At 52.8% G+C, this 22,306-nt stretch overlaps 7 protein-coding genes across 7 annotated transcripts; 2 read left to right on the top strand and 5 right to left on the bottom strand.

Annotated features, from left to right (window-relative positions):
- Window positions 1–534: 534 nt before the first annotated feature.
- On the top strand, window positions 535–1,086 carry COL26b_002115 (uncharacterized protein; the record flags this gene model as incomplete). Its single annotated transcript, XM_053175045.1, has 2 exons — window positions 535–912; window positions 1,081–1,086. The coding sequence occupies 2 exons, from the start codon at window positions 535–537 to the stop codon at window positions 1,084–1,086; spliced, it is 384 nt and encodes a 127-aa protein (XP_053040989.1).
- Window positions 1,087–2,384: 1,298 nt separating this feature from the next.
- Window positions 2,385–3,581, bottom strand: COL26b_002114 (uncharacterized protein; the record flags this gene model as incomplete). Its single annotated transcript, XM_053175044.1, has 3 exons — window positions 2,385–2,787; window positions 2,845–3,431; window positions 3,486–3,581. 3 exons carry the CDS (start codon window positions 3,579–3,581, stop codon window positions 2,385–2,387), a joined length of 1,086 nt encoding a protein of 361 aa, XP_053040988.1.
- Window positions 3,582–5,035: 1,454 nt separating this feature from the next.
- On the bottom strand, window positions 5,036–6,514 carry COL26b_002113 (uncharacterized protein; the record flags this gene model as incomplete). Its single annotated transcript, XM_053175043.1, has 1 exon — window positions 5,036–6,514. The coding sequence occupies one exon, from the start codon at window positions 6,512–6,514 to the stop codon at window positions 5,036–5,038; it is 1,479 nt and encodes a 492-aa protein (XP_053040987.1).
- A 2,787-nt stretch (window positions 6,515–9,301) lies between these two features.
- Window positions 9,302–9,976, top strand: COL26b_002112 (uncharacterized protein; the record flags this gene model as incomplete). Its single annotated transcript, XM_053175042.1, has 1 exon — window positions 9,302–9,976. The coding sequence occupies one exon, from the start codon at window positions 9,302–9,304 to the stop codon at window positions 9,974–9,976; it is 675 nt and encodes a 224-aa protein (XP_053040986.1).
- Window positions 9,977–10,279: 303 nt separating this feature from the next.
- Window positions 10,280–11,987, bottom strand: COL26b_002111 (uncharacterized protein; the record flags this gene model as incomplete). The annotated part of the gene is made up of 3 exons (XM_053175041.1): window positions 10,280–10,831; window positions 10,887–11,482; window positions 11,540–11,987. 3 exons carry the CDS (start codon window positions 11,985–11,987, stop codon window positions 10,280–10,282), a joined length of 1,596 nt encoding a protein of 531 aa, XP_053040985.1.
- Window positions 11,988–13,375: 1,388 nt separating this feature from the next.
- COL26b_002110 (uncharacterized protein) lies at window positions 13,376–15,203 on the bottom strand (the record flags this gene model as incomplete). Its single annotated transcript, XM_053175040.1, has 5 exons — window positions 13,376–14,131; window positions 14,183–14,227; window positions 14,275–14,559; window positions 14,839–14,943; window positions 15,048–15,203. 5 exons carry the CDS (start codon window positions 15,201–15,203, stop codon window positions 13,376–13,378), a joined length of 1,347 nt encoding a protein of 448 aa, XP_053040984.1.
- Window positions 15,204–18,726: 3,523 nt separating this feature from the next.
- Window positions 18,727–22,007, bottom strand: COL26b_002109 (uncharacterized protein; the record flags this gene model as incomplete). Its single annotated transcript, XM_053175039.1, has 3 exons — window positions 18,727–20,641; window positions 20,721–21,207; window positions 21,281–22,007. 3 exons carry the CDS (start codon window positions 22,005–22,007, stop codon window positions 18,727–18,729), a joined length of 3,129 nt encoding a protein of 1,042 aa, XP_053040983.1.
- Between the last annotated feature and the right edge of the window lie 299 nt (window positions 22,008–22,306).

The raw sequence follows: 22,306 nt of genomic DNA, 5'->3' as shown, positions 1-22,306 counted from the left end.
ATGACCGTTCATCATCATTCAACATCATGTGAGTACGCACATTTACTTGATAGCTCAATGCTGACTGCAGAAGCGGCGGGTATGGGAATGGAAGTGTGAAGCCTCTAAGCATCAGCCAACAGCTCTTTCAAAAGATCATGGACGAAATGCAGCTTCCGAAGTCAGTCCCCAAGCTTTTGCGCTCTATTTGCGGCATTTTTACGATGTTCTTAGAAGAGAACGACGACGTCACAAAATCCATCCGTATGGAGAATTGTTTCAACGTCGAAGATCATTGCTAATATTCTAGTAGTAATCATCTATTCCACGCCTAATACCCTCGTGAGGGAGGTGTTTCTCGCGATGCGAGTACGCTTTACCTATCAACATTGCTCCGTAACATGCCTCTTCTTTGACGGTCTGCATGATGACCTCGTCAAGGTTATCAAATCAATTGAGGATCCAGCCGCGGATATCGACTGGTCCAACCCACTGGCATTTCTCATCCTTGTGATGCAAGATGTCGGGCGCTCTTCAGAATTCATAAGAAGAACAATGGACGACAAGATTGTCACGATCGAGTCTAACACCAACTCAGCTTCTTGGATGAAGGTTTTCGCGACTAGCCATCATCTACCGACGACACAGATACAACAGACAGAAGCACCCCTTAAGACCATGACCACCTTGCATTTGTGCGAGAATGTGATGACTTTCCTTGGCCGTGCCACCGAGGCGGAGCATAACGCATGGCTTCAGGTGCGAAGGTTGGTCAGCAAGGAGCAGTGCGATTGGTTGTTCTCAGACGCAAGGGCTGGCAGCAGACTCAAAGCTCACATGGCAGCTATTGCTGAGTTTGAAGTGGCGTACAACCAGAGCAAGAAGCTTCAAATCCGCGATTTGGAGCAGCGTGCCAAAGTACAGATCAATCTGGTGAGTGGTTATTTTTTGGCGCGAGTGATCTATCGATAAATACGGCCTATTTCTCACTAATTATGATCGTGACATTTTAGGTGAACAATATGATGACACATCAAGAAGCGTCGCAGACCAACTTAATCGCTATCGTAGCGTTGGTTTTCGCCCCTGCTAGTTTGACAGCTGTAAGTAATCTTCCAATATTGAAGTCTTCTCGTCGTATTGCCTGCGAGCTAATCAATGCATGCACGCGTGTGCATGTAGGGCATTTTCAGCGCCGGTCTCTTCGAGATTGGCACTAGTTCATGGGTTGTTTATGTTGCCTCCACTCTATCCATCACCTTGGCAGCACTTGGGGCTGGCATGGTGTTTCTTCCACAGTAAGCGCGAATCCAGCGAGCATCAAAAGCAGTGTTTGCAAAGTTGAAACTTGTAGGCAGGCGTGGCCGCCTCAAGGACATGACAAGTAGTGATAACGTGTGAGATCAAAAGCTGGACGAGTTCTGATTCGACCAGGACGACTCGGACATTTGTATTTGGGATCACCTTTTTATGGAGCAAATGTGCCCTCAAAGAATGCGTTCTTTTCCGCGAAACATCATATTTTTACACAGCAGAATGGTCACACCTTTTTGCAGACCAAAATTGCTAGAGTGACGTCAAAATTCAAACGATCGACCCTTGGTTACGAATACAGTGACGAGACTTTAGTCAGCGGGTTCAAAGCTAGAAATGCTATGTAGAGACACTTGGCCGCAATTCAGATGTAAACCCAATGATTGAAAATCATCTGGGATTTGCGTGATTTGTTTGGATCATGGCTATGCTGTTCGGATATTTGTAGCCTTCCGGACAGTCGGTGTCGTAACCCCGAACCCGGGGTAAAGGCCGATTCCTTCGGGAAACCGATCATTTTTAAGGTTGTTGTTCCGCCCAGCTTGACGGGCCTCGATCTACGATCGCGTCTGAAAAAAGGGTAAATATAGTTCGGTTATTGAATTAGGAAACCGAAAGTGCTGTCTTGGCGTTTTGGTTGGCTGAGTCGCATCAGATGACTAGCCATCTCGCGGGGAAATTTAACCCTCGGCCCAGGAGCGACTAACTCTCAAACTCACTGACAGACACATGTGCGAACTGTCCCCGACGGAATTTACCCACCTGTCGAGTGTTAGGACTGGTTGTAGCGATAAGCGTAAGTGCCAAATGTGAAGATCCTGTAAAGATCCTATTATGCCCTCGAAGCCATCAGCGAGACTAACATGAGACCTATTAGGCTTTTCACGCAGCAAAGCGATTCTGCCAAACACGTACGAGGTAGATAGTTAAAGATCTTTAATTCATATTGGAAACTGCCTCTCGCACGCTCTGTCATTCGCTCATGTTACGTGACAATCTCTTTTGGCGAGAAATTTCCGCGGCCAAATCCAAATACAATTGCTACCCGAAGCTTGAAAATACCCTATGCTGTGGGTATAGGTCGGGGTAACTCACACTCCAAAGGCCATCGGGCAGCCTCTAGCCTTTGAAATTCGTTCTTTGGTCATATCCATGTACTCCTTTCCCTTGCCCCTTTGGGAATCAGGCCCTACTTCGGGAATCAGATAACCGTCAGGATGGTATTTGGTACCCTCATCTCCAGGAAGGCGGCCACCGATGAGACGGCTGTAAATAGCGGCAGGCCCCCATCGTGAGTAGAAGGTAGGCTTGACGTAGTATGGATGGGCCAAATAAGTCGGCAAGTAGTATCGGCAAGTCTTCTTGTCGATGTCCTTGAGCATTGGGTTGGTCCACCATTTGGGCCTCGGAAGACAAAGATTCCTCAGAACCCAGCGGCGCGTGTTCATGATAGCGTTAAAGACGGAAAATTGAAAGTCGCTAGGGTCCTCGTAACTAGAATGAAGGTCAGTAACCAAGAGTTACAACCAAGACCAGTTTACCACTACTCACCCCATTGCATGCCTCAACTGGGTCTCCATCAAACACCGTAGTTGGGCAAAAACGAAGCTGTGCGACCACTTTGGAAGATCGAGGAGTAGTAGGTGCACGTTGGCATGTGCAAGCTTCTCGTTCGGGACGGCGTAAACCATATACTTCTCCTGGTAGTTGATGCTCCAGACTTGCAGAGCATCCAGCCATGCGACGGCGTCGTTTTTCTCGGCCATGTGCGGGATCAAACAATCGTACGAAATCTCCATCTCCTTGCCCAAGTCTCTCCAAAACATTGCCATGGCGTTCTTCTCGAGCATGGTCAGATCTCGCCACTCGTACCTGGCGGTCCAGCGCACTGGCTCGAGGGCGAAGAGGCTCAGTGTATAGAGCAAGTCGTCGTTGGAGATCTTCCCAGCTTTACGCCAGCGGTCATGGAGGAAGTTGACGCGGGCGATAGCTTCGATGCTACGAGGACACTCGGGTTTGTTCATCATGATTTCTGTCATCAAGACGCCTGTGTCGGTGCGCCGCTTCGAGGCTGTGGCGTCGCCGGAAAGCTGACTCGTCGCGACAAGAAGCTTGGAAATAGTCGGAATTCCGTATGTCTGTTTCAGGGTTTAGTCTTCAAAATGAGCGTAAATAGTAGCAGGAAAGCAAACCTTGAATAGTGCAAAAGATACTGATGTGTAGAAGATTGTGGGGAACTCTTGCTCTGAGAGCTCCCGAATTATTGCGGCAGCATCCGAGAGCGACATGGACGACATCTCTTCCCTCGTCTTGTAAGGGAATCTTTTCTGGAGGTCATCTCGGCGCCGGTATCTGAGAGCCCGTACAAGAAGAAGATAGGAGACGATTGCAGCAATAACAGGTAAGTAAAACATCGTGAAAACTGATCGTCAAGAGAGTCAAAGTTGCATTCAATACATTTCTAGTTGCTGGGTTAATTCTGCCCTCGATCGAGGTGGCATGACCTTCTGTTTTATTCTCCCACGACACTTCCGATGGTCTAGCGAGCAGACAAGGATACTTTCCTTTTAACCCCATATGTTTCCGCGCTCTTTTAGCCCATCTTTCCGCCCCATGCACCCCTGGCCCCGAAGGCACAGGCTCGTTTTGACGTCAACCGTGCGATTCAGAGTCCACGTGGAGTGCGGGGGGAGTGGAGGCCGATGAGGCGTCTCTAATCACAAATATGGGCAAATTTAATGCATTAGCGCAGCCGGGGATGTTGGCTGGGCCATCCCACGCGATGGGATGTCGGCCGACGTCCAATGAATGGGGGAATAATTGGAAAGTGACACGGATTCCGTCGGGCAGCCGAGTGTGACTATCAGACGAAGTGCTGGACCAACAAAGCTAGCTCCTCGCCGGAGTCAGACAAGGCGATTCAGATTTAGACATGGTCTTTGCTCGGAATCTAGACTTGTCGCATTGGGTAAGTCGGACCCGACGTCCCTTACACCATTTCCTGTGGCGCGCCACGTCCGGATGGCAGGTCTGAATTTGCCCAAATTTTCTGACTTGTAAGATCCGACGTCGTGGGTGGCTACAATGTTGCAGGACGACGGAGCTCGTTAGAGCCAGGGGCAGCGTGTGGCGGACATCGTCCGGCTCGGCGACTTGTTATCTCATCTCGCCTCTAGCCGCCTAACACGCATTCATAATTGACCGTCATTTGCGATACGGCCTATGCAACACCTCGGTGCCCGCCATCGCGATGGGTGGGTCAGACTAAGCTCACAGAATTGTCTCGGAGCCTACGGTGCACCACTCTCGGGAGATCTTCAAAACCGGGAGGCGGTGATCCACAGTACCCGAAGTAGACAAAGAGCTCAGAGTACGCGTAGACCATTTAGCCCAGTAGGGCTGCGTCACTCTGTACCCCGGATTGCCGGATGATCCTTCATAGTCCCCTGTTCAGACCCATCGTGGACCTTTTGTCTTGAGTGTCGTGAATTAACCTCAGAGGTATGTTGGCCCAGAAGGCAGGCACTCAGTCTTAGTTGCTAAACCCACAACCTCCGCCGGAGTACCCGGTTCCACTACGAAAATGACGCTTTCCGGGGCCGGGACCGGTATAAGACGGCAAAGCCGCCTTTGCCGCAACATTTGACTTCATTCATACCAGCATCGCACAGTAAAGACTGTTTATGTCACTGAACATTACATTATCCCTTGATAGGGGTGAACCTAGGGGATAACGTAGTAATTATTCCTTTCGACTATCCATAAGCCTTTGATATGCCTGAGTTAGGGCCATCACATCTGAGTCATCGACAATATCTTGCGCTTCTCGTCCGCCACTTGTATCCGAGGATACACTATCATATGCCCATTTTACAGACCACTCAGGGAGTTCGACGCCAGCACCAGGAAGCACGTCTGGGACGAGACGGACAGAGTCGTCTGCCGCACGCATGAAGAAAACCACCTTCGTCCCCCGGACCTCGCGGCCGAAGACGTCCCTGCCGGTCATATCCAGCGTCTCGGTGACAAATTGCTCCACTCGCATGGTCTTGGCAGGCAACCCCGGACGCAAAGGCTCAACTCCAGGCGGTATCTGTCCATATTTATCCAGAACCACGCCGTGTTCCATCTCCACCATACGCCGTGCCACCGCATACATTCCATCCCTCTCCCAGAGTGCTTCTCTTGGCGCCGGGAGAACGGCCAGGCACCGAAGTGCCTTCAATCGAAGACTGAGATATCGACACTTCATGACGAGAAACAGGACTGGCGCGATGAAGCCCATCTCGAACTCAAATTTGCTTTGGCGGCCTGGAGCTCGGTTTTCGACTGTCTTTAGCATTTCTTCCACTGTGGTCTGGTAGTCGTCGAAGTGCTCGTCGAATGCCATTTCTGACGAGGCAAAGGCTATGTTGGACCAGATTCGACAGATATGGTACCGAACTAAGGAGAATGTTCGAAGAAAGCCCTTCTTGGTTTTTGTTATAGTAGACTGTTTGGTTGTCGAAATTAATCTGGTCTCAAGGTTTTCGAATAGTGCATGCCATTCGTTCAGTAACTGTACGATTCTTTGTTGCTGGCTCAGTAACTCCGGAGACGGGTCTTGGCCTCTCATGGACCCGCCTCGGTAGATGTAGCCTTGGCACAGAATCTGGAATGCCTGGTTGAAGATATCATCGACCATGTCTCCCGCCTCATCATAATTAGAAAACTGAGCAGGGGTCAAACATCTGAAGACCTTGAGATCTGGTAAATCAGGTCCTTCCCCGAACCAGAAATTTAGGGTGTTGAGGCGGCGGAACAGTGGCAGCACCCACTGCTTGACCCAGCGATAGGAGAGAGCATCGGAGGTCCCCAGAATGATCGTCCCGTGCGTGCTATGTTGAAGAGCAGCTTCGCGGTTCGACTGTAAGATCTCGATACAGATGAACAAGAGGCAGACAAGTACCACCAGCCCCTTGTTCTCCATGACCAGCAGATGCTTTATCGCAATGTTATAATGAGCTAGTGCGAGGTTGTTATCACGCAGACATCGAGTCTGGGAGCTCCTTTTCGCATCCGCACTCGTCATGGTGACATCTTCATATAATGCGCTGATGGCAAGCACGGAGTGTTTTACCGCCGGCTCGAACCTGGTGAACTGCATGACGAGGTCCGTCCAGAAATACGGGTCGGTAGCGCCGGGCAGGTTTGGGCCTACCATCTCAGAGAAGAACTGCATGGCCCTGTAGTCCGCTCCGTTTAGAGAACCCGGAAACTCGTCCGGGGACTTCGCCAGGCAAAGCTGCGGTCTGGCCGGGCGTGCCGGGGTCAGCGCCTTGTAGCCGTCGCATTTCCGACCGGTCGCGGAACATTTCACGCAGACCGGCTTTGTCTCGTCGCATTTTATCTTCCGAGCCCTGAACGTAGCCGTGTTAGGTGCAAGTTCACTAGATGACACGCGATTTGAGGCAATGGAGTGATGTTACTCACTTGCAAGTTAAGCAGCCCGTTCTCACTTTGCGGCTTCCTTTCCGGGGCATTGTTTCGATAACGGCAGGATGGTGCTCAGTGACGAGGTCAAAAGTGCCCCCTTTTCTAGTTTCCAGGTCCTGCTGTGGGTCTCCGTGGCTTTATTGGCCTCTGATAATGGAGAGCGGGTGGGAATTGGGGCTATGCGAGAAGACTGGCAGGGGTCAGACAACAGGGGTTGAGGAGTCTTGGCGGTTAGCGACTGGGTTGCGACCGGCTGTCAAGCTGACGTTGGCAACAATGATGATGGTGGCAAGACCGCTTCAAGGAGACGAATTCCAGAAAGCCAGCCGTAACTAAGTAACTCAGTCTTATAACATACGTTGGATTCTATGTCTCAGCTGTGACCCACGGCAAGTCAAGACTTTACGACTACCCAAACAGTCGCATTTCCTATCTTCTTAGACAAAATAGAGACTGCAGCAAGAACGTGTTGCTTACTAGGTACGTTGCTTATTAGAAAATACTAATGTCGTAAGCGGAGGCAGACATGAGAAGCATCTCAGGGTCAGCCCGCATAAGCTGGGCTGACGACATTATATTTTCGGGATTATTGGGTAAGGTATTCTAAGATGCTTTGATCAGGACTGTGTATGATCAGTAAGCAGTGCCAGCCCTACGGAGTTCGGACACGTTATGCGTATAATTTTCTTCTTCCCCCCAGTTTGATTAGACTCGGGGCAAATATTATTCTAATTGGGTAGGCCTTCTGATCACACGGCCATCGGGGTGTACCCTGGGACATCCACAGTCAAGTGGAGGGGTTAAGACGACAGATCAAATGGCAAATATCATCAGCAACAAGTCAAACGCGGTATCGAATTGTCCCTAGGTCACTAATTGTATCCAGGTATCGCAATACTAAAGGATATGTACCGAAAGCGTGCAGGACTGATGATAATGACGTACGCTTAAACGACTCAATAGTTCCTTCCTATTAGAAGCACGCTGAGATCCTTGGTAGTGCTGCCGCACAATTACGTTATACATTTCGTCCTTTTAAACGCAACCTCGCATCCGCAATCATAAAAGTGCGCATAACTGAAAGCTACAACAATACGCCCGTCGTCAGTCCGTACATAGTGGCCCGCAGCTGTTTCAGTTCCTTTTCTCCTCCATAGGATAGCTTCTGCAAGACCATTTCTCGAAATTCCACATCCCACTGCCCGACTGCCTGCCTCGCCAAAGCCGCTTGTTCGAACCCTATCGGATATATGCCTCCGAATCCAAAGTCGACGAGGCACAAGTCCTGTTTTCCTTCATGTAGGATGAGATTTCGAGGTGCAATATCTTGATGAGTCAGGACAACATCCGTGAAGGAGAATCTTTGGGGCTCATTGCTCGTTCTCTTGAGTCGTATGCAAACTTCCAGTTTATGGTTATACCAGTCTTCCATATCTTGAAGGGTCGGGAAAGGCCCCGTGCCGTATTCGGTGAAATAGGGACCTCGCCAGGGCTCATCGCCTCCGTGGTCCACAGGGCCAGGAGGCATGTCGCTTAATTTGAGAGACTGCATCCGATCGATCATCTCGGCGACCTTGACTGCCACGGTGTTGCGAGTGTCAGTGTTGAGGTCTGGCCATGCCTTCTCAAGAGAAACTCCCGGCACAAAATCCATCACTATGAACCAGCTTTGTTCCTCTTTGTTCCTCTTTGTTCCTCTGGCCAGTCGGGGTACAGCCCGAACAGGGAGAAGACCCGATGGACCGTGGGAACTGGGAATCCATGGACTGCAGCGAAGCGCTGAGTTTCACCCTCGCCTTTGGAGACTGTGCCATCGCCTTTCAAAACGAGACTCTGAGAGATTCGCACAATCTTGTTACTGCCAGCTTGGTATAAGACGGGTGCCGTTTAGAAAAGACGACCAAGTTGCTCGTCAGAGACCGAGTCAAACTCCACGTCGTCCAGCGGATATGATATGTCTTCCATTTTATTCGACTTATCGGCCTCAGTCTGAGATTCTCCAGGTCTGGCGTCCGACGTCATCGGACGATCTTGGTTCGGGGTGGCAGCGACGAAAATGCGCATGTGGACTTCGGTCAAAAGGAAATAGAGATGCGACCAGCGAAGATCATATAAAACCGAGTGAGAAGCAGAGATTCGATGTGGTTTGCATGATCTCTTGCTGCGATTGGCTAAATAATGAATGTCGATGGGGTTGTGTTGGTTAGGTCTTGGTAGCGCGCGGCAACATAGCCGATGTCACGTCGTGTTGGCCGGTTCTTATGGTCAAAGGAAAGATTTCCCAGCCTGATGCCTAGCCATACCCACTTAAACCTGTCCGGATGTCGTTGCATCTCAACGAGCGGTTACTTAAGTAAGTGGTGCGGCGAGCCAGTACCCTTTCATATTCTTAAGTGCTGCCTGTTAACGAGCTTCGTGGCCGTTCTACCCTCCTTCATGCAAAACCAGCTTGTTAGTATCAACGAGTCCTCACGATCTGAAAATCTTTCTCTTCGAAGTCTCCGTACAACAAGCAAGGTTCTAGCTTCACAGAATGACTTCGATGACCCAGAGCGCCCGTGTCGAGCCAAGTTCGACTAATGATTCCTCTGCGATGCCTTCAGTAACCTCTGAACCTGCTTCAACCCAGCAGTTTTGGGCTTTCCAACCACCGAAATTCGAGGCAGTGCAGTGTATTCCAAAGAAGGATCGAGAACACATCTTCTCCCTCTCAGTCTTGAAGGCAAGCGCGGTCGCCCACGAGCCCCTCGCTAACGGCGGCAATCACTGGACATTCTACTTGACCGTTACACCGAATCATCTCGACCCTGATGCCTGGCGTCTGATACAGCTCGACTGCACGCCCAGCGGAACCCCAGCCGGCGGTGGGGGCGATGGCTCTAAAGCCAACATCGTGATCAGCCTTTTGGAAGATCGACAATTCAGCCGGGCCCAATGCATTTGCCGGCTCACTACTCGACAGCCGCTAAAGGTCAGCAATTTTGTCGACACAATTGTTGAACATGGGAGGGAAAAGTATGACTTCGACAACAAGGGACAGGGGTGCAAGAAATGGGTTGCCGAGCAGATGGACTTGTACTTCAAGGTCGGGATTATCACTGATCGGGACGAAGTTCAAAGCCCGAAGAGCGAGATGATGTTCCAGTGGGAAAAGTTCAAGCACATAGGCGATCATTCTATGTGGGCTATGGGCAGTTACTATCAGTGAGTCGGTGGAGGAAAAAACAGGTCTTCAACTTGGTTACACACAACAACCTTGTTAATATAATTGATTTCACCCGAAGTTATGCTTATTATTCTACTTGATAATCCCACATGAAGCTCTGTAGATTGTGTCTCGGCTGTCCGCTGACCATGTAATCAAGGAGTAAAGATTTCTTGTGAGTTTTCGCTATGGTATGCCACGCTATATAATCTCAACCGTACGCCAATCCCTATCTATAAAGTTGAATGTGAGCCCACTCGCAGTGGCCACAAGTAAAAGACAACATATTTACGCAACGCTGTCATTCTAGCTGAGCAGGCCGTTGAAGTCAGTGTCGAATCGAACAGGAAACCTCTTCCTCCCCTTAGCGTCCTTGTTGACGAAGCATGCCATGCTGTTTCGTTGGCAGGGGAAGAGTCCCAGGCCATTCTCATCAATCATGACGTTGGCAGTCTCCAGACCCATAACGTCTGTCCATACTTCCCCAGCATGCTCGCGTCCAACCTGCATGCAAATCTGGGACTCGGCCTCGGGAGATTGGGTCCAGCTCATGACGACAGCAAGACCATCGGGTCGCTCCTCAGTTCCCTGTCTCACCCATCCGATGCAGTCGTGCTTGTCAAAGTAGTCTTTCTGCTTGCCGTAGGCGTAGAGCTTCCTGGCCAAGAGCAGATTCGGGAGGTCTGGTACAGAAGGCTCAAGGTGGGGAAGGCCGGTGCCGTAGAGATCGCCAAAGAAGACGCAGGGGTGTCCGTCTCGTCGCAGGAGAATGAGAGAATAGGCGAGGGGCATGAATGCTGCTGAAATAGGCGTGTCCATAGCTTGGCCACGCTGGGTATCATGATTGCGAATAAAAGTCTGGAAGTATGTTAGCTGGGTGTAATCGGCTGACACTCCCGTATGAGATACATACCACTGCGTTATTGGGACGTTGCTCAACCAAAGTGTTCTTGAAGACCTCCATCAAGTCGTGATCCTCATGCCATGACAGTCTCGCGATGTGGTACATCAGCGGGACGTCATACAGGCTGAAGAACGAATGCATATTGTCCATCCAGTTCGTCAACACCCGAACGTCGCCGTGCCAGAACTCGCCGACAAACATCAGATCTTGCCTACTGGTCTTCTTCAGGTACCTCGTCCACTCATTGATGAAGTTCCATGAGATGTGTTGCACCGCATCCACGCGGAAGCCTCTCAGACCAAGCTCGTCTACGATCCATCGGCCCCACTCTGTCGACTCCTTGACAACTTCGGGGTTGGTGTAGTCGAGGTTCTCCAACATGAGGTAATCTGCGTTGCCCTGGCTGGTGCCGACGTCTTGGTGCCAGTTCTTTCCATCCTCAACATACCGGTAGATTGATCTCTTGCTGTTCTGCTGGTTCCAGTCGGTGCCGTTGAAATGCGTCTTGTTGTATGTGAATGTGCTGTACTTGCCACCTCTGGCCTTGTAGTTGAATTTCGTCCATGCCTCAATCTCATACGTGTCTGTGATGTCTATCCGTCTATCTAGAAACAAAGTTTAGCATGGTATCCTGGTGTACATGAGTCGCGCGTGCGCCTTACCTCTGGGGTCAACTTCGACGACCTTGACCATCTCAGTCTCATCCGCATAAGCGCGATGGTTGTGAATCGCGTCCCACACCAGTCCGATGCCGTTCTTGTTGCTTTCGGCAGCCAGCGCCATCAGGTCCTCCTTCGTGCCCCATTTCGTGGGTACTGAGCCCTTCTGGTCAAACTCTCCCAGGTCCCACGCATCGTAGATGTCGTAGCCGTTACTCTCCGGATCCTTGGCCTTGCTTCCTGGAGGAAGCCACAGGCTGTTGACACCAACAGCCCTTAGACTTGGGAGTGCTAACCTCAAACGCTTCCAATGGGAATGGTCAGCGGGGAGGTTCCATTCAAATGCCTGGAGTTGCACCGGGTTTTGTGTGCGATCACCGCGACGACGAAGCTGTGACTTGGTCCTCTGGATGACTGTCGGACGAACGGGAAGATCAACTTGTTTCGTCATCGTGGCGCGGAAAAGAAGAAGGCTAAAGAAATCAGAGGTCTAGTGGTTTGCATGACATCTCATGATGAGTTTTGGCGGACGGACTCGGCCCCCTATATATCCAAGCGCAAGATTCATGAGGCATGGACCAGATAGGCAATTTCATGGATCGCGTTTACGAGTACGGCGCCGCCACGGTGGCTTGCGCTCCCACACAATAAGGTATGCACAGCACCGTCTCAACAAGCGCACTCGAACCCGAGATTGAGGCAGGGGCCAATCACAGCTGAGCACTGCCCAGAAGGGGTCCAAGAAGGCATTGGGACGTTGTCAGCGCCATCACGTGTCTCATACATCAGCCGTTCCAGAAGTCTAATGCGTGTGCGTCTGGTGCGAATCGTCATGGCCTCTGCGTCTTCCCCCCTCGGGTTCGCATTTGGAGACTTCGGTCCCGCAATTCAATACGAGCGGGGCTCCCCCAGGTCCCCTTATTTTTTCTTTATTCAAGCTCCGGGACCCCAAGGCAAACTGACACCCGGAACGAGTCGGGTCACCGGGTGGCATGTTGACGGAGAGCAGCACGGGCACCGCAATGGCGCGCATTGGCGCCAAGCTCTAGTTCGAATGGCTATGTTTAAGGGGGAAACTTGGGTGTTCATGGAGTTAAGGCCGGAGTGTCGGGACTCTAGAACATTGCAGCACGGGACGGGGCGAAGATCAAATTACCGATAGCGAAATTGTGTCCAAAGCTTCTCCTTATCAGCGATCAGCGATTCTGCCCAGCGGAAAAAGAACAACAGAGACAACGCGAAAGCGAAGAGAGCACAGCCTCTGCTCCAGAGCAGTGCACGGCGCGCAAATGCTTCATTCAGGCGTCAAGTAGATGACCACATCATGTTCAGGCAATTTGAAATAATGCCACATCACAAAAAAGCATGTAAACGTTGGCGGCAGTTGCCCGGGCCGCGTTGATCGGTGTGGGTTGCGCGCCAGTTTGTCAGTGTTTGATACTCCCACAGCACACCTTCTCTACCCCACGTGGCGTTCGCGCAGAGAGTCTGGGTGGACCATGTGGGAGATCCTTCGAACGCATCGCAACCTTTACTCTTATGCGGCAGCCGGCACAATCACGGTTTGGTCTGCTGATTGAATCAAGCTTATTGACTCGAACGGCCTTTGAATCTTCAGATGCATCGGCGAACGATCGCGCAACATAGCATTGCTGGCCTGATGGGTTGGTTTTGACAAGAAACCGACCACACGCTAGAACGGTTTGACATGACTTGAGATTGAATCAAGCTCAAAGCTAGACGTCACGGTGCTTTTTTCGTCGTCTTCAGACCAAGAAAGACTAACATTGTCTGTAAGGTATCTATCTAGATTGTCCCTTTTCGGAACGTTGCATAAACTCAATGGGTGTCCTCATCATCAACTTCTCGCATTATCCGAGATCCCGATCGGGTTTCCAGCACGGCAACCTCCAGATTCCAGCCGGCAGCCGACAATCTCCTCGCGTATCCTTCGTATTTCTCGTCGGATAGAGCCATAGTCGCCTGAATGTGTCCCAGCATGATGTGCTGGCCTAGCTGAGCTCGCCTCAGCTCGGGTGCCTTCAGACCGTGCAGCCGCTCAGCGAGCAAAAGACCGTGGAACCAAGCTTTCAGTTGCGACTTGGCGGAAACGCCATTCTTCAACACGATCAACACCTTGATCCTGGATGCCGCGTCGTAATTTGTCGCCTCGGATATTTGGCACCATATGATATACTGCTGATTCTCGAAAAGCTCCATGAGGTTGGATAGGTCCACCGTCGGAAGTTGAAAAGACCTCATGTTCTGTTGGCCATTTGCCAAAGCCTGGAGCATAGACTCCAATGGCACCCCGAATTTGCAATGGCCCAAAATTGTATCTGCGTTCCATCGGAAAACCTCGCCACCGCGTCTCTCGAAGATCAGCTCCTTTTCGGAAATCTTTCCGGGCGTAAGAACCTGGTCTTTGGATAGCAGTGCAGAAAACGCAATGTTCGCCCTCTGTCGATTCAGTGAGCGAGATTTGACGGCTCTGACGCCCTTCCAGTTGAGAAATAGGTAGATGGCGATCAGAATGAAGAGTGTTGTCCAGGTAGTAGTTGGTGTTGTTAGGCAAGAAACCACCAGAGTGCCGGTCTGGTATGAAGTTAGCAAATGCTGGTGCTATTCTGAATATCTGCAACTCACGAGCATGCCCATTAGTGAAATTGCCGTTTCTTGACTTGCGTCTTTCTGTATGGTGTTAGTCATGGACAAAACGTCGGAAGCAGATCGCTTACAGCATTGAGTTCCCCAAGATTGTTCCACTTCGCAAAGTGCCCGCTCAGACTGCTCTTTGATGCATTTCCAGCAACACCACTCGCCGCAAACAAGATACTTGAGCAGCACAGAATCAGAAATCTGATACTTCTCGGGAACAGCGGCGAGAGACAATCCAAGATGAAGGCAATGCTGCACAGCACATCGGAAGCCATGCGATAGGCCTTGCACTCAGCCTCTATTGATGTCCCCATCAAATGAGCAAAGGCAATGGTTCCGAGTCTGCCCATTGACTCGCGAATCACCTGTATCATCATAGCGCCAATGGGCGAAGCCCTGGAGTCACCAACTCCCATACCTGTCCGATGGGTTAGCGTCTATCTCACTAGCAAGTGGATCACTTGGACTGGTCTTCATCCAAAGATCAAGGGGCAGGTTTAGCCGTCGATGACGTTCACAGCTGCTTACCTTCCCATACGGCACGTGAAGATATCATGCCGGCTATCGTCCCGGCGAACGCCTGGAACGAGTCCTGAATGCTAGTGAGCAGCTGCCATCTAAAACCGGAAGGAATATCAACATACGTAGATCTGATAGGCGGCATAGTCATCCGTCACGCTGTGAGGATAGCCATCCGGCAGGAAGATGTCAAGCACCTTTCTCCAAGGCTTCTTTCGTATTGTAGGAAGCTGCACAGAAGAACCGTTAATCACATGCATCGCGCAACTCTGTTGGTGAGGTAAGGATCAGGGGTGTGGTGATGGAAGCTTTTTTTTTTTCTTTCTAAGCTTACCAGGATATCGACTCGAGCAGGTCCGGCGCGCGGAGCCGACTCGATAAACTTGGCTTTCAGGTTCCCAGCCCTGTCATATTCCGCAATCGCCAGACTGGCCGGTTTCCGAGCCTTCTTGGGGGGCTCAAGCATAACTTGAGCCGAAAGCGAAGGCATATTGAAAGAAATGCGATGTTCAAGCGTCGAGCGCAACAAGTCAAAGAATCAATCGGTGCGGGAAAGTCGAACGGATGCGATTAGGGAGGATGAAGGAAAGAAAAGATGGCATGTGAAAGGATGAGATTAGGGAGATTAGATCAGTACAAGAGGACTAGCCAGATGGGTTTGGCGTGTAATGACACAACGAAGAGAAAATTTTTGTTTAGGAGATTTTCCGCGAAAAAAAGACGGATACGAGAAAAACAAAAAAAAGGGTGAAGCAAGACAAGCTGTTACAGCTGTACGCGTACGGCGTGGTTATTTTGACAGGCAACGAGACTGACTCTCGAAACTTTCCGGGCTGTGCATTCCGCTCCGCGTACCCGCGCCCGCGCGCATCATTGTTATTGTTTTTTTTCGCCTCAGCCTGGGATCAAACGTGTTCGATGATCTGTCATTGTTCCCATTTGACATATGTCATGGAGTGGAGGATGTGGGTTGGATGTGGCGCTTGGTGGTGGTGTGCTGCGGGCTGTAGGTGCATGGGCCGCTGGAGGGGGGGAGAGGAAACAGGAAAAGCTCTCAAAACTGCATCAGAAAAACCAAAGACCACCATCCACAAACTTGTTTCACAAGTTGGGATGCAATCGCCCGTCAGGATTCCGTGGGAGACGCGGGAGAAGGACGTACGTCAGCAACAAGGCGTGCATCCCTCCCTACGCTGTCTCCGCTCGGGCCTAATGCGAATAATACGACTGTCATTCGTGAACTGATGTATGGAGCTTATGCCTACATGGGATCATCAGTTCGCGTTTGCTTTTCCGAACGATCGGCAGGATGAGCTTCCGGAAGAACTTGCGTAGTTCAGCCGACACAGCTATCGCCTCGTAGGGTTTTATCACACTGCGTTGGGATTCGGGACGGACGCAAGAGTCTGTGGTCTGACTTGGATACATGATGTTGGCATTGCCTGGCCCCCGTCGCGGCGAGATCCGTTTGGGTAAAACACTCGTAGCTAACGGCCACGCCGCCGATGGAAACCCGTGTGGCTGTGAATGGTAAGGTCGCCATGCATGTTGGGTTGATCGTTGATCTGTCGATCATACGGCTTGAATTATGGGACAGTCACTAGTTCGAATGATAACGTGCAGCTGGTAACGTTGAATCGGTGCTGTGCCTTTAGGAGAATCTAAATATCAATATTGCAATCGGTTATTGAACTCCTGACAGAGTTCAAGGTGACCTTTCCAACCTTAGTGCCCCCGTAGGTTGCTGTTGGCTCGCACGGGGGCATCATTTTCGGCCACGCAGACGCAATCAACCCCACACTGATGCCTCAAAGTTGTCACAACGGTTTCCGCCCATGAGGTGAACAGGTTCTTTTTTCGTATTTACATAGTTCCGGTTCGTATCGTGTGGAGGGTGCAGCCTGTCATGAACCGCTTGAGAGAGTTCAATCAAGGGCGATAGAGTTCTACAAGACAAAAGGCCTGGGACCAATGCCCTTCCTGAGACTGTCTTCTCCAGAAACAGAAGTAAAAGGAAGTTACCGCCGTCAGAAATGACCATGGGATACTTGAGAACAGTCTTCGACCGGCGTGGCGGTGGGAGAAATAAGACCTACCGGTTCCGAAATCCGACAGACCCAATCCCCACACGATAGCCTCAGGACTGCCAGCGTAACGCGAAACGACGACGATCCTAGACGAGGTTGCATTTTGGCCATCCAATCGAAAACGTGTGTATCCGTCTACCCAATCCAACGAATAGATGCATGAGCAATCCGAGGAAACACCGTATTCAGGCCGTGCTCTGCAGTGCCGTTTTGCTTTGAGTAATGTCGTTCGCTTTCTTTTCCCAGTCACAACTGCCCGTACAAGGCGGTGTAAACCCCAGTGTCGATCGGACCGAGCTGATCGTATGACTGCCATAGATAACGGTGTTGAGTATTGCCGAGGTGACACACAACGAATCGCCTTTCGGGTTCCCAATGATGTCAAGACTGCAAGACATGAAGGCTTTCTGCCATAAATGACGCTGGGAACGAACACAATCTTTCAGAGACGTCTTGTTTCTAGTCACTGTGTCAAGTTGCGACGGTGATCTCCTTTCGGAAACCTCAGCATCCGAGAGCGCCTCTTGGTATGGCCGTGGGATACCGGACGCATCTGCAGACTATTGCCACCATCAAAGGCAAGTTAGGCTGAACGTGGTTGTCTCTGGGCTTTCTCAGGAGAGAAGAGGCTTCTCGGCTTTGAATACCAACTGTCCCAAGGCAGCATCAATAGGCAAGTATGTAGCCGGAACATTTCCTTTCGCCCTCGGAGCTCCCCCCTATCTGACATCCCGCAGCAAACTGTTTGAAAGCGCCGCCGACGATCCGAGGCTTGCCCTACACGACACATGTCCAAGCAAGCTATGCGAGCCTGGCTCTGACGTCGAGAACTAGAATGACAACAAGCACAACGACGACTCCAAAACGAAGCTTCCACCACCTACAATCACCGGCAAGTATACTGTCACGGCAGGAGGAACCTCTAGTATTGATGTGCAACTCTAAAAGACAAAGGAATCGCCAAGCCCTGTCCCGGGCGGTTCAAGAATCCAAAGTCAAAAATTATATGGCGATACAACAATATTCTGAAAGAGTCGCCTCTTGAGAAGGCACAACATAAGAAACGCTTGAACGGCCGAGGACTCTTCTCGTCGATTCCTCACAACACACTGCGTTAGGGGGCATTGTTGAGGAAGTTTCGAGCCCACCCAGTAGGGGGTTCCAGCGTCGGGGTGTTATCGTAATATACCTCGATTGGCGTCGGTGTAGAGGAACTTCCAAGCCGGCTACGGCTCGATTCGTAGCGTCTGCATGTTTGGTGGGTTGCTGTCTCGTTGACGGCATGTCAGGTAACGTGGCGAACTGCTTCCCTGGAACTTTTTCGTCTTCTTATCTGCCTAGTATGGCAAGAATCCTGAACATGGTCGTTGTCTACAGTGTAGAGCTGTGACCTAGTGACGCTTCAACAACTCAGCTGGGTTCTGTCCGTCTCTCTTTACTTGTTACGTTTGCACTTCTCCCAGGCCTGGTGTATCATTGACCGGAGCTCATGATATTGGGACGTTGTGAGTATTTAACAGCTTTCTGCATATGTATGGGTCTACCTCGAAAGTCTCTGCATCCACTCGTACGCCTAGTGGTCTATGATGATTCCAATCAGTGGGCCGCGGTACGTGAGTTCAATTAGACGGATGACACAACAGACTTCAAGGTAGACAAAAGTTATAATGAATCTTATAGATTTAGTCTGAACTACATATCCCGATGTAGCCCGCACAGCACTAGTACTTTTATACACAATTGTGACAGTCGTAGATGGTATAACCCTTCCGATCCCGAGGACGGAGAAAAAAGTAAAAAATAGACACAAGAAAATATGGACAAAGGCCAGCAGCAATTTTCGCTCAAGAAAGCCAGCCCCCAACCGCAATCCTTCAACACACATAAATACCATAACCCCAAAGAAAATCCCCAACCCAAAGACGTTTAAGAATCCCAAATGGGCCCAAACGCAGGAATACCTCTGCTCTCCATCTGGTACACAAACTTATTCGTCGTCGGCCCGTTCGATATGATGGCAACGCACTCGGCGCCGCTCTCCTTGTACACATTGTACGCGAGCTGCACGAGGTTCGGGCGGCCGAGCTGGTCCGTGTCCCAGATGAGCGCGTCCGGGTCCGCCTTGAGGATGGTGTCCATGATGCCCTGGCCGTACGTCTTGAGCGGGTTCTTGGTGGACCACACCACGCGCGCGGGGACGCGGCGCTCCATGAGGACGGGCAGGCAGGGCCCGATGCCGGAGCCGGTGGCGACGAGGACCATCTTCTTGAAGAGGGGCGCGACGGCAAGGACGCCCGAGGCCGGGGTGCCGCGGGTCCAGATGGAGGTGGGCGGGTTCTCGATGATGCGCTTGGTCCAGTCGCCGGCCTTGGAGACGACGATGGAGAAGCCGGGGCCGTCGGGCTCGGGGATCGCGGCGAAGGCGTGCCACTCGACCATGGGGCGGTCGGTGATGCGCACGCCGCGCGAGGTGCAGGGCCCGGGGGTGGTGAAGTCGAAGTGCAGGCGGACGGCGTGCTTGGAGAGGGGCTCCGGGACGACCTTGACGCGGCGGAGGCGCATCCAGGGGAGGGCGATGCTGAGGGTGGTGAGGGCGACGAGGTAGAGGGCGGGCGTCTTTGCGAGGGTGGCGCCGAGGGGGGCGGTGGGCGAGGCGGAGGAGGCGGCGGTGGCGACGACGTGGGCCCAGACGAGGGCGAGGGCGGACCAGCCTGCGAAGCGGTGCGTCCACTCGAACTGGTCGTGCATCTTGCCGCGGATGGAGGGGTACGCCATGACGAGGATGGCGAGGAGGAGGAGGAGGATGAGGTAGGTGAGGACGAGGGTGATGAGGGAGACGGAGTGGAGCGGGTTCGAGGCGAGGAAGTTGCCGGTGGCGGCGCCGGTGAAGATGACCCACCAGACGGTGGCGGAGACGGCGCAGCCGGAGTGGACGCCGCCGTTGTGGTAGACGCGGGCGAAGTGGCGGCGGATGGCGAGCGGCACAGAGGTCGGGACGCGGGAGCAAAGCCAGAAGATGAAGTTGACGACGTAGTCCTGGCGGAGGAGGACGGCGCCGAGGAGGTTGGCGGCGACGGCGGTGGCGAGGTGGTTCAGGGGCAGGGAGAAGTTGTTCTCGCGGGCATCCCACAGGAGGAAGACAAAGGTGGCCAGGTTGGCGAGGAAGATGACGCCGAACAGCTTGCGGTAGGCGTTCAGGCCGCGATGGCGGATCCAGCGCCAGCCGTGGAAGCCGTTCTTGGAGGGGAGCTCGTAGTCTTCCTGCTTCTCTGCCTCTTCTTCCACGAAGGCGGCAGTCTTCTCGAGGTCTGGGTCGCTGCCATGCGAAGGGATGACGGTGAAGTTGCGAGAGTCGACGAGCGTGCAGCCAGATTCGCTCTTCGTGGGGGATGCCACCTCTGTCCTGATGGAGGAGGCGGAGGAGCCGGTCTGGGGCGTGGACATGGAGGTGGAGATGGGCGGGAGGGGAGGAGAAGGAGTGGCGCCGCCAGCGATATCCCGGAGCACGCGCTTATCAACCTTGCCGTTGGGTGTGAGCTCAATGACCGGGAGATACTTCCAGACCGTGGGAACAGCGTAGAAGGGCTGGCCCTCGCCGACGATGGTCTTGAGCTCGGCCTCGTCGATGGGAGCGGCAGCGGAGTAGAAGCCCCAGAGGCGGTCCTCGATCTTGAGCGCGCAGCCCTTGGTGACGGCAGAGTGCTTCTCAATGGCGCGGGAGACGCCGTCGAGCTCGACGCGGAAACCAGAGATCTTGACCTGGTCGTCCTTGCGGCCGAGGGGCTCGAGACTGCCGTCCTCCAGCCAGCGGGCCAGGTCGCCGGTGTTGAACATCATACGACTGTGAGTTTTAATGTCAGTGGCGTTTTCTCTCGGCCGGGTTAACGGGACGGTGGGAGGAGGGAGGGAACTGGACTAACCCGTCTTGAGTGAACTTGTCCAGCTTATATCTCTGAGAGGTTAGCTCGGGCAGGTTGAGGTAGCCTCTGGACACGCCTGGACCGCCGGCCCACATGACACCCGGCTGGCCGATGGGGACGGGGTTCTCGTTCTCGTCGAGGACATAGACGTTGGTGTTGGGGTTGGGCTTGCCGATAGACAGCGTCTTGCCGGGCTTGTGGAGGTGCGCCGTATTGAGAATGCTGATCTCGGTCGGGCCGCAGACGTTCCAGAACTTGATGTAGGGCGCCCACTGTTCGGCGAGCGCCAACGGGCAGGGCTCGCCGCCGACGGCGATGGTCCTGATGTTGGGGAAGTCCTCACGTTTGGGCATGTGCTTGAGGACGACTGACGGTGTCGCGATGACGGTGTCGACGCGCTGCAAGCAGTCCGTCCAGAGGTCGTTGCCGCTGCCCCTGATGTGCAGGGTTCCGCCGTTCATCATTGTTCCCAGAATCTCCCATGCGCCTATCCGTGTGCCGCGTCAGCCAAACAATGAAAGCTGAAAATGGGAATTTAGAGTTTGAGACATTTGACTTACACATATCGAAACCGACGTTCAACTGTTGCGCCACATTCTTTCCCACACGGATGCCCAGCTTCGACGGCTCCGCTAGAAGGGTGTTGGTAACGCCCTCGTGTCTCACATCCACGCCCTTGGGGCGGCCGGTGGTGCCCGAGGTGTAGATCACGTAGGCGCCGTCCTCGGGCTTGACGATCACGCCGGGGTGGCCCGCGTTGCCGTGCTTCCACAGCCAGCTGTTCGCGTCGAGGTCGACGACTCTCACCACATCTCGCCTGTCGTCGGGTATGCTGCGCAGGACCTTCTCCCTGAACTTAGGCAGGCACAGCACGACGGGGGCGCCGGAGTCGGCAATGTCGTAGCCGAGGGTGTCTTCCGGGATGATGCCGCCGTCGAGGGGGACGTACTGGCCACCGGCCTTGAGGACGGCGAGGATGAAGACGACCATCTCGATGCAGCGCGAGTAGACGAGCACGACGCGGTCCCCCTTCCTGAGGCCGTGGGTGCCCCGCAGCTCGTTGGCGAGGATGTTGGCGCGGCGGTTGAGCTCGCGGTATGTGATCGTCGTGCCATCGTAGTGGCGGACGGCGGTGACGTCGGGATGCGCCGCGGCGATGGACTCGAAGGCGTGGTGGACGACGTGGTAGGGGATCACATCACTCGGGCCCCTGCTGAACTGGTTGAAAAGCACTCGATCCGCCAGGGAGAGGCTTTCCAGCGAGTGGAAGGAACGCGAGGAGACCATGATTAGTAGAGCTAGAAGTTGATGCTCTTGAGTGATTGTGCCCACCAGTGACGCGAGGGATAACCATAGCTCGAACGAGGAGAGGTGGGAACCGCGAGGCAGATATATCCCTATCCGCCTGCTGCGTCTAGACCATCAACATGCCCACGCCCCCGTTGTCTCCATGTCAACTTCCTTGCCATGTCTCGCCTTGCTCGTCTGTGTGTACCGGTAGGCGCGTGGCCATCTCGCGAGATGCCAAGACGAAAGGCCGTGCAGAAGCCCTGTCATCCGAACCACAGCTCCATCCCGTTTGGCAA

This window comes from Colletotrichum chrysophilum (assembly GCF_026319265.1).
Source record: "Colletotrichum chrysophilum strain AFK26 chromosome Unknown scaffold_10, whole genome shotgun sequence".
Lineage (NCBI taxonomy): Eukaryota > Fungi > Ascomycota > Sordariomycetes > Glomerellales > Glomerellaceae > Colletotrichum > Colletotrichum chrysophilum.
Note: the sequence above shows the minus strand (reverse complement) of the source record. Positions and strands in the feature narration are given on the sequence as shown.